We start from the raw sequence: 17,448 nt of genomic DNA on the forward strand, positions 1-17,448 counted from the left end.
TCTAGGGAGGAGGGGTGTCTTTACATAGCGCAAGTAGAATCAATCCATATTGCACCCGGAATCATAAGAAAGCTTTTGGTCTGTTTGTGGCCTTCCAGGTTGGCTTGCATAATTCAAACGATGTGTTGAACTTTCTTGAGAATAAATAAAAAATGTCAGTGAAATTTCCAGCGAAACATCCAGAAAGAGAAAGAAAGAAAGAAAGCGAGTTAGTGTGGCTCACATTTTGTCCTTACCGTTACAGAAGTTGATACGGGGCAGGTTTTCACTCACCATTGAATGTACTTTTTAGGCAATCCTCCAGGTGAGAACTGCCATCATTTTGAATTCCCAGTCAGTAATTAACAATAGGTGTCAGTACAGAATGTACAAAATATATGTTCACTACTAGATTTTTATGAATTGCACTATTAAAATTCACTGTCTTCTTTGAAGACAAAAAATTAATAAAAAAAATTAACTTATAATTTGTTAAAGATCGAGTAACTCAATCTGTAGTTTGGAAAAAGTCGAAAAGGTCCTCTAATCGACGGACCGAGTCGAGTTGGGATGATGCAGGCATCTTTCTCTCTCTCTCTCTCTCTCTCTCTCTCTCTCTCCATGCATCTATCTCAATCACAACTGGGTACACAAATGAGCTCATTACATGAAAAGAAAAACTAAACTGCACGCTATAATCCACATTAGCTATGGCAGATAAATCCCTTACATACACGATAAATCTTTCAAAAGTGTCGTTCCAGTGCTCGTAATGTTTGAATTACAGTTTGCACGAAAATGCCAGAACCGCACGTCTTGAGTTTATATCTCGTCTCTTGATGGCTCTCGTGGTAGCCTTAAAACCATTATTTTTAAGGAAGGACGGATAATGATGGCCGATCGTGATGCACGCACACCTGGGTGGATCTACTGTAGAGAGAGAAAGAGAGAGATAGAAGAAAATGTGTCCATTAGGCATTTTGTTTTACTTTGAAGCTATGCGCCTGCAAAATAGCACTGCTAATCTACTAATGTTCTGCTATTATTAAATATGCAGAATTGAGGACATCGATTATACATTGGACAAACAGTATCAACTTAGTTTGTCCGTTCAGCAGTGTGATTGATGAACCAAATGGTTCGATAATCCGGATATTCAGCGGTGAAATCAAACATGGAACTGTTTCAGTCCACTGCTAGTTTCCAATAAACGGGGCCAAGTCCTCGCACATTTCAATTTTAAGCACTTTTACTTTTCTTTTAAGTCATTACCATCGAAGCGTCTACTGCATGGATAATCCCCTGCAGTAGACGCTTCGATGGTAATGACGATGGTAAGCGTGTGTCAGATCTACGTACTGAAACATTTTATTTCACTCTGGCAGAAATGATCTGCCAGAGTGAAATTTTAAAAAAAAATTATTTTGTAGAAGAAATTGTCATCGAAAATTATAATCTTCAAGTATAATAATGCAAATCTCAATACTTTTATAATAACTGTAATGATGTGCTCATCTTGTTGATAACGAGCAGAATGAATTCACGGTTAATTCTACTAAGGAATAAAGCGTAGTTTAGTAATAAAATACAATCTACAAGAATGTTCCCATCAGTGGAAATGACTGTCACTACCTGGTAAATATTCGATACTGAGCAAGACAATGAAGTACAGTAAAATATAAAGAACGAAAAAGTATGCTTTTGCTGCTATTCCTAAATAAACTATCCTACTGGGATGGTGTATTATTCCGATGCAAATAACCTTATCAAATTGAGCATTAAAAGCATTTAAGATGCTCAAGTGCGACTGTTGCACGAAGAACCAGAGAACCTGAAGTGTTCCAAAATCCTCTCCTCTCTTCCACACATGGACCGAGCTACAATGTTGCTCCAGACACTAACAGTCCGTTGATTCATTTTATTGTGGTTGTTGCCTTGCTGGCTGTTAGAATGATTTCGTTGGGCTAAGCAACCTATTCCTCTCATGTGTCTCGTGGTCATGCAAACTGATTATGAGGAGTGATAGAAGTGCACTTTGTGAGTCATGCTGCGAACCGTGAACGGATGCAATACATTATGAGTTCTGATACACTGCCTTGAAGACCACTGTCGCATCGCGCTGCCATTTGTCATGCTGTTGCTCGTTTTTTTTAGACTGCATGATTCTCATAATAATCCACCATGGATATTTTTATTTGTCGGACAGTTCTGGAAATTCTCTAGTCAATGTTTTGTCTGACTACCATATTAAGGGAGCAGGAATTTTATTGCTGTTATACCCACAAATCTGGTGCTGAGTGTTCTTAAATCGCATTGCTGGTCTATTATTGCACTGAACTCTCGCTACATACAATTCTTCGGTATACACCGCGATCTTTGCATAGAGGGACACAACTGTGTACAGAAAGTCGCGCGAAATTTGTTTTTGTTCTTTTGATAAATTTTTATTTCAATCCAATGGAGTTTATTCTCTATGGATATTTGAAATCTCAGGTATATTCAGTGAAAATCACAACTTTCGGATATTTTAAAAAACGCGTACTAAATAAATTTAACACCATCATCCAGTATACTGCTAAATTTATGTTTTGAAATTGGTTTCACACGTTGTGTAAAATTGTAGAAATATGAACATTTGAGAACATTAAGCACTAGACTTGCTAATATATGTCTGTCTGCTTAATATCCTATAAATAAATTATTACTGTTATTATTTTGCTCTTTTTTTCTGATTACATAATAATGCGGAGTTCCCAAAATGAATAACATCCTATGAGTTGTAGCATTATTAAATACTATAGATAAATAAGAAACAGTGCAGTGCTACACAGAAAATACGAAGTTTATTATAAAGTCTCTTTCTCTCTTCCGATATTTTCGTAAATATTATTTATTTAACACTTTCATTGCCAAGCTGAAAATTGGAATTTCGTGTGGTGGCCAGATTTTTTTGATTTTTTTATTTAGTTAGCGACGTCCACGCGATAACGCGTGATCGGCCGTTTGGTGAGAACTCGCATCGCGTGATCGCGCGATATCGTTCATTGCCAAGTTGAAAATTGGAAATTCGTGTGGTGGCCAAATTTTTTTATTTAGTTAACGACGTCCACGCGATAACGCGTGATCGGTCGTTTGGTGAGAACTCGCATCGCGTGATATCGCGTGTTTGGCAATGAACATGTTAACGAACATCTTACAGTTGAAGAAATGTCCAATCCATAAACAACTTGCCAATCAAATTTTGAAAACTTGTGCAGCATTGGTTGAAACTCCTTATGAACTTATGAACTCATTATGAACTTCACAGAATCGATTTTAATGTTCTGTTCATGTTCGTTTCCCTGCGACTCGAGAGGAAAGCATAATTTCATGAAATAAATATGTATGTTAACACTTATAATAGCCAACTGCTGCACATCGGAAGCGAAAGTGTGAGTCAGCATCAAGGAAGCTGGAGAAACCTTAAGCTATTACTCCCCAATAGAAGATCTTCTTCTTCTTCTTCTTCTTCTTCTTATTATTATTATTATTATTATTATTATTATTATTATTATTATTATTATTATTTTAAGAGAGATCTCCAGGTAGTCAAGAACGCATCGAGGGAGGCCACATACTATACGCACCAGCTATCATAGTTATTCTTGAATTTATTCACCCTGCTTTCACTCTCAACAATCAATGTCAATCCATGCTAATCACGCACCACCCTATAAAGAGAAAAATCTAGCCCTCACATCCTTCTTAGCGGCATTCATTCTCAGCTTCCAAGGATGCGCTCATGTTCTTTCCCTACCCTCCATAAATTGAAAAATTCCATCAATTGAAATCCTGCATGACCCTTTCAGAAGTTTGTACATCTCAATCACATCATCCCACTTTCTCCTATTTGCTAGTGTCTGCATTCTACAAATTCTCAATCTGTCTTCATAATCGGTATTCCATAATATCATTTTAACACTCTCAATTGTATTCTCTGCAATATATCAGAATCACAACGAAAACCAGCAGACCAGACCTGCAGGCAATAGTCCAAGTGAGGTCTTATCAGTGCCTTGTAAAGAAGCAAAATGACATCATTATCTTTACATGTGAACGTTCGTTTCAGCATTGCAATTATCTTTTGAGTTGTATTTGCAATCTTTGCTATATGGCCCCTGAACTTCAACTTCCTATTTACTAACACTCCAAGAACCCTAGCCTCATCAGTTTCTTCTAGCATAATCCCACCAATATAATACGACATCGGATAAAGTGAATGACTTCACTTTACTGACATTGAACTGACATCCATTTTCCCAAGCCCACAATTCCATGCTATTTAAATCATTCTGCAAGCACTCCAATTATTTGCATAATCAGCAAATATCTGTATGTCGCTTGTCAAATCCATTCCAATATCATTAATGTACAAATTGAATAACAGTGGACCGAGCAATAATCCTTGTGGTACACCACTGGTTCCTTAAAATCTTGCAGAATCGCATCGAATCTTGCAGAATCCCCCATATACCATTTTTGATATCTGTCAGTCAGCCATCCTCTTATCCGTGCTAATATTCTATAACCCAAACCCATTTTCTCCAATTTATGCAACAGTCTACCATGCTGTATTCTGTCAAACGCCTTAGCAAAATCCAAAGGTATCATGGTGCATCTCTTCCCCTTGTCTAGTGGTAATATTTTTATAGTATGTGAGCAGCTTACGAAAATATGACCTTCCCTTAATAAACCCATGTTGCTCATTGCAAAGTAGAGATTCACTATCAACCCATTTCTGAATGCCTTAACCAATTTTTCCAAAATCTTCACCACTGCTCCTGGAATACTAATTGGTGGATAGTTGGATACATCTCTCTCTTTGCACCACCCTTGCGCAATGGAATCACCATACATTCTTTCTATTCCTGCGGAATCATCCCTGTTCTGAGACATATTAAACAGCATGGTCAGAGAATAGCCAGTTCAGCTGAATATTCTTTTAGCGCATGTGCTGATATTCCATCATCCCCCATTGCTGAAGTCTTATTCAGTTCGTGCAACAGCTCTAATACCTCGTCCTCATACACCTGCGTTTCTTCATTCAGTGAAGAGTGAATTAAATGTCGCGTACACCAGGATGATAGCTTTTAACAAAATGGACACTCATTAGTTGAACAACCTCTTGTGCATCTGTAACCCTCACGGCATCTGCATTTAGAAGAGTTAGTCTTTCATATTCATTCTTCCTTTTACTTGCAGCATATCGCTCATAAGACCATCACGCTCGCAGCACATTCCGTGTGCGAGCGTTTGTATTGATCCTATACTGAAATCGTGAAGATATTTCAAAGGCAAATATTTGTTTGCTCACACTCGGGAATTGCGGAGTTATACGCAAAGAGAATGGTACGACGCACCTTTAACTGAAGATGTTTGAAAGTAAGTATGTCAAGATTTCCTAATTACTGTCAATTTTGAATTTTGTGAATGAGTTTCCTTTGCTCAATAATATGAAAACAAGAAGATGATTTCTTCCCTGGTGTAATTTCCTTATATATATATATATATATATATAAGTGTGAACCAACAAAGTTTGCGCCTGAAAGTATCTTCAGGACTGGGGTAAGGTGGTACAACACCAGGACACTCCTTGCAAAGGTGGAGCAAGCTACCAACACTCCTATCTCAGTTTCTCCCATAATGCAAAATACATCTCCTTGCGGATATGTCTAATGTTATGCATTAAGGGAAGGGCCACAACACAGACTAGTTTCGACCTTTATTGAGGTCTCTTCAGTGGGAGCCAGGCCCAAGTGAAGATACCAGGCAGAAGCATTAGCAGGTCATCTCTACCTATAGGAGTTGCCAAATCTTCTGCCAAACCTATAGGAGTTGCCAAATCTGGTATCTCCACTTGAGCCCGGCTCCCACTTAAGAGACCTCAATAAAGGTCGAAACTAGTCTGGGTAGTGGCCCTTCCCTTAATGCATAACATTAGACATATCCGCAAGGAGATGTGTTTGGCATTATGGGAGATACTGAGATAGGAGTGTTGGTAGCTTGCTCCACCTTTGCAAGGAGTGCCTGGTGTTGTACTACCTTACCCCAGTCCTGAAGATACTTTCAGGTGCAAACTTTGTTTGTTCACACTTGGATAAAGGATTAAACTAAATTTATTATACTCTAACCAAGTGAAAAATAAACTTTCTATATGGCAACTTTTGTTTGCTCACGCTTGGTAAAATAAGGAAGAAATCAAAAGAATAATTTTTGATTGCCAATATATGATATATATACGTATATAGAAGAGAATTCTAGGATATTCTAAGTTGCAGTGTATATATTATAATCTGATACAAACTACATAATTAGATTGAAATACGTTATATATATGTAATTTAGAAAGTTTATAAACTTATAGAACATAGAATATTAGATAATATTATATATCCCATTGATCGCTGTCATACACTTGTGGAAAATATGTCCAGTAGGATTGCTGCAGTCATCGCAACGAAAGGAGGTCCTACACCTTATTAAGCCGTTCCTCACACTGTGGAATCCGTTGTCTTTTTTCCAAGCACTGTGCATATGAAATCGTGCAATGGGACATAAAATTAAACTCATAAAGTAAAAAAAATCTTTGCCCACCATTGTACTAAGGCAGTACTAAGATTTACAGCCTTTCGTCGCTGGAATTCACATAAAATTGCAATAAGTATTACAGATGAAAGCTATTTTGGTGCTCAGCTTCAGAGGCACCTCGAATACAGAGCAGACAATAGAGTTAATAATGCGTTCACACGTACGATAGGGATTGCATATTATTTGTTTCCATTATGATTTTCATTCCATCAACTGATTTGAAAAAAAAATAATGATCATATATATAATACGTATATGATCATTTTTTTTTTTTCAAATATTTGTGCTCTTAACATTCTGTGTTATTTGAAGAGGTAACTGTGAAATAGATTTTAATTACTCTGTGGTGAAAGGATGGAGAAACGATTGCAAACGCTCGGGACAACATTCTTTCCGAATTGATTCACATATGGAAAGGGGTGAAAAAAAAATAATACAACTCTTCAAATGTTCGGGCAAAATTAAATTTTTGCTCACATCACACAAATTGCTTTAAGCTTCAACAAATAAAAAATCCTTCGTTCGTGTCGTTCTTCCCGGCAAAAATGTAAACTTTTTGTTGATTTGGAATAATACGATTTGAATTTTAAAAAATGTACATCAGTGACTTCTAATCGAAAAGTCAGCTCGTCTGCAAGTTATCTAATCTACCTACCGCGATAAAAACCTAAAGAACCTATCGCGCGTGTGTAGTACTCATTACACTTCAAAATGCGTAGACTCAAATATATTATGAACAATTCAAAAGAAAAATGCAAAAACTTTTATGTTTCAAGTATGTAGATTTTAAACATGTTAAAGAACATATTAAAAAAATTGGAGTTGCAAGAGACAGAGGAAACTACTTCTGTGTGGTAGTATTACACTTCTAAAGCCTCCCTAGATGAGAGATGGTTTCGACAAAGTGCTCTAGTTACAAAGACCTGGATTCGAATCTCTTCTAGAACACGAAGAACCTCCATGAGGGCTTTTCGGTTGAAAGTGAGTTAGCCAACCTCATACGGAAATGGTAAGAATTTCCCTCTTGGAAACTGGGGACTTTTTATTCCCTCAAACCGGCAAATAGAACGCACGTACTTTACTCGCAAGAATAGATATTTAAACTTGATATCTTATTGTACAATTATGGTTTCTAAAACCAATGTGGGCCCTTCAGTGCCTGTAAGTATATCTCAAATTATTGTCATTGGAAATAAAATACTTCTCGCCACTTGGTTAACAGCGCAGAGATTTTTAGCCATGAGGTACAGAGAATGTTATGCCTTAGTTCTTTATCTGATATAAATACTGCTTCTCAGAGCTAATTCGCACTTGGTGTCCCATCCCCTCTCCAAGAGTTGACGAAACAGACACTTTCATTTCACATTTTTCCCTGAATTATTTTCTTCGATGTACTGTGTTTTTAAGAATTTCGTTTTTCTGTTCCTGTGGTTAAATTAATTATTTTCCGGTATATTGTCTATCTTCGAATTTTCTCTCTGTTAATTGTCGGGCAAGGCAGCGGAAGCATGTGAGGAATCCCAAAACAAGCGAATTCATCAGCTCCGGCAACGAACGATTGCAGTCATGGAATGACACAGGATATACATTCCTGCATCAGAAAAAAATGAATAAACACACTTTCCCTAATAAACAATGACTAATAGAAGATTCTACTCGAGTTTTACCTGAAATTGATTCCGAAAGCATGACCATCATTCAAAACATGTCTCTTGATTAGTTGAATATCCTCTGACCCGCAGCAAATATCCTTCTGATACAGGATAATACACGTAAAGCGAATAAAACAAGAGGATATTCATCAGATTCAGTCTCTCGCTTTCCATCTGTGATATTCGACGGGAGCTTGAAATAATGACTGACGATCATTCTCCAGTCCAGTTTATTTCTCTAATAGAAATTAATCTGAAACATTATCTGCATCCATATTGCAAGCATATGGAAGAAAAGTGCAATATTATAATATATACAGTATATGTATTATTTCATTTAGTACCCTCATATCGAGTTTTCTATGTTTTATAGTTTTTCGCACGTGAAAAGTTAACTTAAAAAGTTAACTTTTCACGTGCAACACTCTGTATAAAACATAAAACACTCGATATGAGACCAGAATATTAGATGGTTTCTTTTGGCTAGTGGTGTTCAACATATGGTCTGTAAAAGTCAGAAAAATCCTTTTTAAAATCTGTAAAATCTGAAAATTCCTTTTCACAGACGATTGCCAAGAACGATACATAGCACTCTTTGTGGCAATCGGCATAAAATAAAACACTCCTTATGTAGTAATCTGCTACTAATGTGAGACTAGACATACTGGGAAATTTCTTAACATTGTACCAGGTAACTAAGTAAGGATTCTCATCTGTGAGAAATATTCCCGACGCGACGATGTGAGGTAGTAGAGATAAATAAACAGGCGAGAAGGAAAAAAAAGCGGTAAGTTCAAAATTAGACTGGAATGGTGATTAGTTTATGTTTCGACAGAAATAGCAACGAAACGTATCTCATAGGAACAATTGTCATACAAACACCTAATAGGAATGGGGCAGAAAGCGTGTGTGCTCTATAACAAGGAGACGGCTAACTAATTATGGGTACTTCAGTATGAAAATAATTTATGTTATTCATTTCTTACTCAGGCACTGCACTACTCACCTCCTCTGGATTTATTCAAGACACACTTGAAGTATGGGTTTAATACTTACCAGAATCCAAAAGAGCGAGGCGTGTCCAGAGAGGCACATCAGACGAAGAACTAGAAGACAAAGAGGCGCTGTCTCCAGGACTTGGGAGTGGGGCTAACGTCGATGGTATGTTTGGCACCACAAAATCAATCGGTTTGTTTTGGCTGCAAAAACAAGGAAAAAACGCTAAAGTAATAACAAATTTGGGTTCATAACTTTGATGCCCAAAAGTAGCAAACAAAAATGATCAATTTTTAACTTCTGTAAAGCCTAAATGTTTGACTTCAATTTTCAGTATCCTGAAGAATCTTCCACAGTGATATTAAAATAACACTTTTTAATGAAAATAAGAATTTACTCTGGTTAAGATAGTGCTGTTGTTGTGTCTTTACTGGGAGAGGATAACCAAGAATAGTGGCTTCTTCCTTTAACTTTGCAAGGAAAAGTCGCGATAACTTAAGTTGAATCAAATCTCTATCACAAGTATGTGTAATTTAAGCTAACACCAACAATAAAACAACGTATTGACGTTAAAATTTAATTTATATAACAGGTGGTTATTTTGTTAGAAAACATATATTAAGGAATGTTTTACTAAAAAATAAATAAACAAATGAAAGTATGATGATCGGTAAACTGAGAAAAAGTTATTGAATCAGTTTGGATTGGAAACATGAATGACTGGCACATGATATGATTTTTTATGTATTTTACTAGCACTACAAAAAGCTGACGTTTTCAGTGAGTAATGTGTGGAAATATCGAAATTCCGGTAAGAAATAAAATCGTACATAAAAAAAAGAATGCCTGTGTGAGAAACAAGCAAAAAGAAGATTCATTCCTTATTCTGTAGCTTTCGTCTAAAGCAAGCACAAGAGACACAGCACAGCACAAGAGACATAGTCCACGATGAAGAAAATCATGCAAGAATTCAACCCCAAACTACTGTTGTTTTGAGTTGCGTGTGAAACAGATGCGAAAAATGTGGACTTCCAGTTAGGCTGAAGGTGGTCCCATTCGTTTCGGAGAAGGCGTAAAAATCATTTCGTCATAGACATCCCACTTTCATGAGTGAGGTGACTACGAAGTATCAGAAAATGTTACTTTTTATGGCGCAGTGGGTTTGTTCGGCGCTAAATATTTTCGATACATAATGGAAAGTAACCTTGGATTGAAACCTAAAAAAAAACAACTTTTTAAAAAAATCTCGGCGGAAGAAAGATAGGAAAAGAATGTGATAAGAAACGTTATCGGCTAATGTTATTTGGAAATTATATTCCAGTCTTAAATAATTTCTAATTTCAACGCAGAGTTGCAGAGTGGACAGAGTATCTGCTCTTCAGCCAACAGAATGCGAGTTCCAATTCGCTTCAACTCCTGCACGTCTCCATTAAGCATGGTAGCGACTTCACACCACCGGATGACAAAACTCATCTCCCACCTAAAAGGAACGAGCTAAAGTGGATAGAGAAAGTTTCATCTCTAGAACAGGCTTTTCGGTTTACTTAAAGAATTAAATGAAAAGTATATCTTAGCCCACTTACAGTGCTGATGCACTATAGGTTTAGAATTTTTTGTGGGGTGCAATCGCATAAAAAAAAGAAGGTTGTCGAACCTTAAAATATTGTCGCCGTATTGCAGTTACAGTTGTTCATAAAAAAAAAAAGAGATTGCAATGTAACACACTGTCGAGTACTCGCTGCCTGAAATAATACGCAGCAAAACGAATTAGCTAACAGATGAAAAAAAGGAAACACTGCATACATATTTGGATTTTTTTGTACTTTTGCAGCGTTAAAATTTTAAAAATGGCAGTAGCATTTGTAAGGATCTTTCTGGTAAGTGAATACTGCATTTGCTAATAGTTGTTCTGTGGCAAATTCTCCCACTGGATTTTAGAAAATATTCTTGAGAGATAGCTCTAAAATTATCGAAACAAAATTGGACATTTCGTTGAGAAAAAATTTCAGATTTGTTGTTTTGATTGTAAAATAGCCAACTTTGGGGTGGGGTGTCAAACAGTGTCTCCGTTTTGGGCCGGAATCGGAGTTGAATGGGTAAGTAACAGTACTAGTGCAGCGCACTCTTTACCTTGCGTCATGCAGTATTGCAAGCTATCAAAGTGCTGTATGCAAACCTCTCAAGTTTTCTTTCTCGTAAGAGTTTTTTCTTTCATTCAGATGATCGATGGGCACAACCACTGCTTTAACATTTCAATTTCGGGTTCTAGATACACACACGTAAGATCGCGTAAGGTACACAGTTAAGATTACGGCATTACGACTAGTTATATACGAGTATTTCAGAATTTTTAATTTATATTTTAAATCTGTTTATACAGGGAAATATCTCCATTCAATATGACTAAATGCCATAACATTGGTACCATATACACGCCAAATGTACGCTTCGAGTTGTAAGCAGTAGTGTTTTCAGCTCATAATATTAAGATCGAATCGCTTTACTTGTAATGTTAACATAAAGCTGAGACAACAATCTCTTTAATCCAGAAGTTTGTTTTGTAATTTGTAGCGAATAAGAAGTGAAGAAAACGCACTTGATGCAATTGCAGATTGCCGTTGCATGACCTTCCTAAAAATGCAGTAAATAAGGATCTTTGTGACATCTTTTGATGTACGAGCATCTTGTGCAACCCTAGATCGAGAAAGAGATTTCCTCTTTATCCTTCTACAGGCAGCGCAAGTCAAAAGACATTACAGAATGCTTCGTCCAAAGGCGGAAATAGAAATTCAATACTCGCCATGTCTCAAATCCCAGAGTTATTTCTAAGAAATATCTTCTTCTCCCGTGAGTCACATCCGTCCTAAGAAGGTAATAGCATTAAACAGATCTTGTAAAGATGCTCTCTCTCTCTCTCTCTCTCTCTCTGAGATTATAGAGCGTCTGAATTTCCTGTAGAAATCTATAGTTTGTGCAATATTTTAGGACATTTGTTTTGCTCTCAGCAAAATTTACTTTTCAATTCCCGAATGGCTATCCTTGCATTATTTTCTACAGATTTTGTTCAAAATAAACATTAAAAAGATAAATATTTTGAAAAAAAAAGAAACCAAAAATTTAATTTGATTTCAAATCACTTAAATCATTTAAGGTGTCATTTCTATTAAACAAATATAAGTACTTCATTATTATTATTATTATTATTATTATTATTATTATTATTATTATTATTATTAAAACAAATAAATAAATAAAAAAATATTAAAAAAATTTTTAAAAAAATAAAAAATTATTGATTTGCTTTTATTATTATTTTTATTATTATATTTTTATTATTATTTTTAATTATTATTGATTGTTCAGCACGACGTATTATAGTGAGTGAAAGCGGTATTACAATATTGTCGATCAGGTTGAACAAGAAACAACAAAATAAAGAAACACTGGATAAATAGTAAAAACAAAGTTAGCATTCTTCTGTATCATAGAATTTCTGTTAATAATTTTAGATGGTTAAGTAACAATATATGAAAGGCGAAGATAAACTCCAAAAATCTGTTTTGAAATCACGGTGGTGGCATGGTCAAATGTATAACACGAAATTTCCAAATCCCAAAACGAAATTTATTATTATGTTTATTATTACTTATTATTACTACTACTACTACTACTACTACTACTACTACTATTAGGGCACCTCTATGGAGTCCGAAGACTCATCGCAAGAAACTCACTCTATCCACACAGCTGTCATACCTCTCATTGAACCATTAACAGAAAAAGCACTCACAACTGACTCCGGCGACCCATTCCACTCATCCATAACTTTCCCAGCAAAAATTCTAGTCTTCACACCCCTACTACGCACACCGTCATTCCATTTCGAGGGATGACCGCTTTCTGGACCCTCTGGCCAAATCGTGAAGCATCAATCCTATAAAATCCTTTAAGGAACTTAATTGTTTCTATCACATCTCCTCTTTTTCTCCTATTAACCAACTTCTGCAATCCACACACTCTCAATCTCTCCTCATAGGAAACATTCCACAGGCCATACACACCATTTGGTCACTCGCCTCTGAAACGTTCACTGTTTTCTCATCCTAAAGAAACCCAGGGGAACCAGACTCGGGCAAAATAATCCAGATGTGGACGTATCGAGTCTTCCTTATCTCTACTTGGGTGTGTTCTTCAATAGCCAAGTAATCTTATGGGTACCTTATCAACCTTAGCAATATGTCCTCTGAACTTTAACTTTCTGGAGTACAGTGCCATCAATATGATATACAGCTAGTAATCTATTTTCCCCAAAATGTGTCACTTTGCATTTCTCCACATTAAACTGATATCCATTATCTTTCGCCGATACTGTCAGCCTATTTAGATCGTCCTGCAACTCTCCATATCGCCTTGATTAACTATTGCTCTACCTAATTTAGAATCATCATAAGCAACTGAGTATTTCCTTTCAGGTTATTTCCTATATCATTTATGTGTACAAATTAAACAGCAATGGTCCCAGCACTGAACCTTGCGGCACGAAATTCCCAGTTGGGATTAAAACAGAAGTTGATAATTACACGCATTCGAACAAGCCACAGTTCACCTGCTGAATGAAAAAAGTAACAATATTTAGAATAATGAATGCAAAATAAATGCAAACGTTTGTTATTATTTTTGTATTAAATTTAGTAAACAAAATATGATGCAGAAAACAAACTAAGTTGATTTCAGAATATATACAAGATAACATAAAGAAGAACACAAAGATAACATATAAAACCGTACATATATCATCAAAACATTGACTATGCAAGAAATATGTTTAAAAAGTATGAAAGATCCTAACTATGGGAATAAATTAAATGTCTCTGAAATCAGTAGGATGATCAAGATCGGATCACATCAGATACAATGAAGATATTTCAGAAGAGTTGAGTGTATATAGCCTAAATGAAACGGTGGAGTACAGAGAAAAATGGAAGATCATGGTGAGAATAGCGGTAGGAAAGAAAGTTGCCGACAAAACTCCTATGCTGCCGTAATACAGGAATAACAAGACTTCGAAAACTGTTCGGATACAGAGCAGCATATTGCTTATTCATGAGGGAAGGACAAGGAAATGCTGTTCTAATATCTCATAATCCTTAAGTACATCTGACTGATGTGAGCTTCATAACTGAACCGATGATTTTGGCAAAAGCATGTCTTCTTGCAGTCTTTAATATGTGTCAAGAAGGTCACGGTAGGATGCAAGAGATTTCTGCGGTTAACAAACTATCATTTATAATGATGAAGACAGTCTTTCGAACACTTACTGAAGATCGTTCTTCGGAATTGTGAGCAAATTTTATGGGAACCAAGTGAGCGCGGATGGATGTCCATGGTGTTAATGTAATAATAATGATATTCCTTTTTTTTTTTTTATTTCACTGTTCCTTAGCTTCATTCCATTTGCTACCTGTAGTCTTTGGTAAACGTTTTTGACGTCAAACAATTCTCATCTTCCACACGGATCACTAATTACAAAAAATGGAAGTAACGTTTACTGTTAATTCCTTAACAAGATCCATCATTATGAATATATAATCCTGATGCGACTTTTCCCCTGTAATAATACAGTGGCGGCAGACTTTTTAATCCAAATAAAGATTCAGACCAGCCAGAAAAACATGAGCGATTAAAAAAAAAAAAAAAAAAAGGTTTGCGAAAAACCATATGTTTCATATCTTTCATGGTGTGAAATCTTCACTTCATATTGTCAAATCTTCAAATCAGGATGTCAAGTATTTAATAATCAGGATGATGGAATCCTGGTAAGCAATACTAACAAGTCAAAACTACTTCTAGAAAGCACAAATAAGAATACGTAACATAGATTAAATGTACATCTATATGAAAACTACGCTCATAATTTAGAACGATATGAGAACTACATTAAATTAATATATCAAGGTTCATCTACTAAAAAGTAGGTTTGTCAATTTTTCCGTCTTGGAGCACCAAACAGATAAACACATTAATAAAGCCGGAATTTGCCGAAATGAAATCAGGAAAAATGTAAATGAGAAAGAATGTATCGAGTTGATTTATGCAAAATTTGGAAAACAACTTCTTTACGAAAAATATAAAAAAGAAACCTATTAACATTGATTCATTCCATCTAAAATAAATGAAATGAGACCTTATAAAAGTATCATTTATGTCGCAAAACGACCTGTTGATAAGTTACAGTCATATATCCGAGAAAAGGTTGGGATAATCTATAGAAAATGGCACCGCAAGGCAAAATATGGGCACTAGAAGGGGGGGGGGGGTATTTCTGATTCCTCCACCGGTAATTTCATCGAATGAAATTACCGGTGGAGGAATTTGGGAAACACACATGGAGAGGTTCAAGTATGAACTAGCAATGGAACTTTTAAGGAAATTCTTCATTAAATATGTCACGGACACTGACAGAAACGAAGTCCGCTTGGTGGGCTTTTCACCTGGTGGCAACAAATATCCCAAAAACATTAATCCCTACTAGCACAGCGGCAGTTTCTCTGAATCTGTTCATGGATCCAGTTGTGTATAAAGACAGTGTGCAGCTCGCATATGCAATTCGAGAATATTCAAGAGGAGCCACTACGTATGCAAGAAATTGATTAATGTTGGAAATCAGAGCAATTTTATTGAGCTTACTCCGGTGAAAAACAGATCGGCGAATGAAAATGCTCAAGAATGCTTTTCCTCGGGTGTTCCCATTGCATTATGTGCCAGTGCAGAACAGAGGTGCGGGCCCCTATAAATCATGCGTGTTGGATTGCCGAAGAAATGGATAATTGACACATAAAGAATGGATAGTTCACTTTTTCTTGTTATCCTGCCAGATCTGAAGTTTAAAAATTAAGTGTTAACCATCGCTTATTAGGTTCAGTACTGTCAAGTTTAAAAAAAAAAAATCGAGATGTCGAGCGTAAATTCATAGCAAGCAATGATGAATGTGCGACTGTTTCCGCTGCAGTATATTAAGCATCGTGTTACTAACCAACTTATCGATCTCTTTCGAAGAATATCTAGCAGTGATTCGAAGGATCAGAGGACACGAATTTCCTTTTGCACAGATTTTTAGCTCTTGTTGTAAGGAATTATGGTCGAAGCAACTAAAACGAGTCAGGTGTATTATGTTTGTTAATTGCGTGTGTTCTTAAGGCCGGTTTGTCTGCATTGCGAATGAGAAACCCGAGTGAAAATGCAAATTCACACTGAACATACAATCCTCTTCTATGCTCTTTTACTCTTCTGTTTAATTGAACATAAAAGCATAGAAAAAATAAGATTACAGCAACTTCTCTTTCTTTCAGCGTATTTGATCCTCGGAAGTCAAAGGAAAGCAGCTGTTTGTCATTTATTCTGGAAATCCGATTTTCTTAATTACTCCTTCTCTTTCTGATCGTCTACCAAGAAAATTACTTTTCTTCAAGCAATTAATAACTGAAGTTTGAGAAATCGTTTTCGAAAAATGAGCCTCCAATGAACCCACAAGCACACACCAACAAGAACAGCGCTGCTTAGCAAAGATAAATAGTCGTAAATTCTTCGCTAGTTTCTTAGTGATCTTTCTCGAGATGAATATCATGATGCAATAATGCAAACAATGAAGACAAACACAGTACGAAACTTATGAAACGTGTTCTTTCTTTTACATAGACGAAAACAATACGAAAAATAAAATGTAAAATATGCACATTGTGTGGCTTTGTCGAGCCGAAAGGGATCTGGAAAAGACGTCTGTGGTAACCATTGAGAAGTAATGCATCATAAAAACTATCGAAGTTTATTTACAATCGTAGGTCATTATGGCTTTCGCTCTTCATATCGAAGAGCAAGAAGTCGCATTTTTCTGTATTGCGGCGGGTCTCTTTATAAGTGTCGGTTGGGTTTCTTGTAAACGGAGAAATCCATGGTGTCATTCTGCTTAAACGTTTAGACATCGACGAATTAGACTAGCGACGAGGGAAGGACTCAGTCGTTAAAATCATAGGAGTAGTCGAGTGCAGATGCCCGTCATAACTAAACTTCGTTTAGCATCGTGCAACACACACAGACGGCCACGATCGTGTAGGAGGGAATTGTCAAAGTGTAGAAGGATGTGTAATCGACTTTCTACCATTTAGTGTAGTAAAGAGATTCCCTAGCAGTCGGCCTC

At 36.2% G+C, this 17,448-nt stretch overlaps 1 protein-coding gene across 1 annotated transcript in view; it reads right to left on the reverse strand.

Moving 5' to 3' along the window:
* The window catches only part of LOC150095810 (synaptotagmin-15-like), a 179,825-nt gene that overhangs the window by 33,102 nt on the left and 129,275 nt on the right, over nt 1-17,448 (reverse strand). Inside the window, exon 3 of the mRNA XM_090409536.1 lies at nt 9,315-9,457. Coding sequence (XP_090265662.1) covers nt 9,315-9,457 — 143 coding nt within the window. The remainder of the gene's footprint in view (nt 1-9,314; nt 9,458-17,448) is intronic.

The sequence above is a fragment of the Typopeltis vanoorti genome, chromosome 19 (assembly GCF_054136105.1).
Source record: "Typopeltis vanoorti isolate ZY-2024b chromosome 19, IOZ_Tvanoo_1.0, whole genome shotgun sequence".
NCBI classification, from domain to species: Eukaryota; Metazoa; Arthropoda; class Arachnida; order Uropygi; family Thelyphonidae; genus Typopeltis; species Typopeltis vanoorti.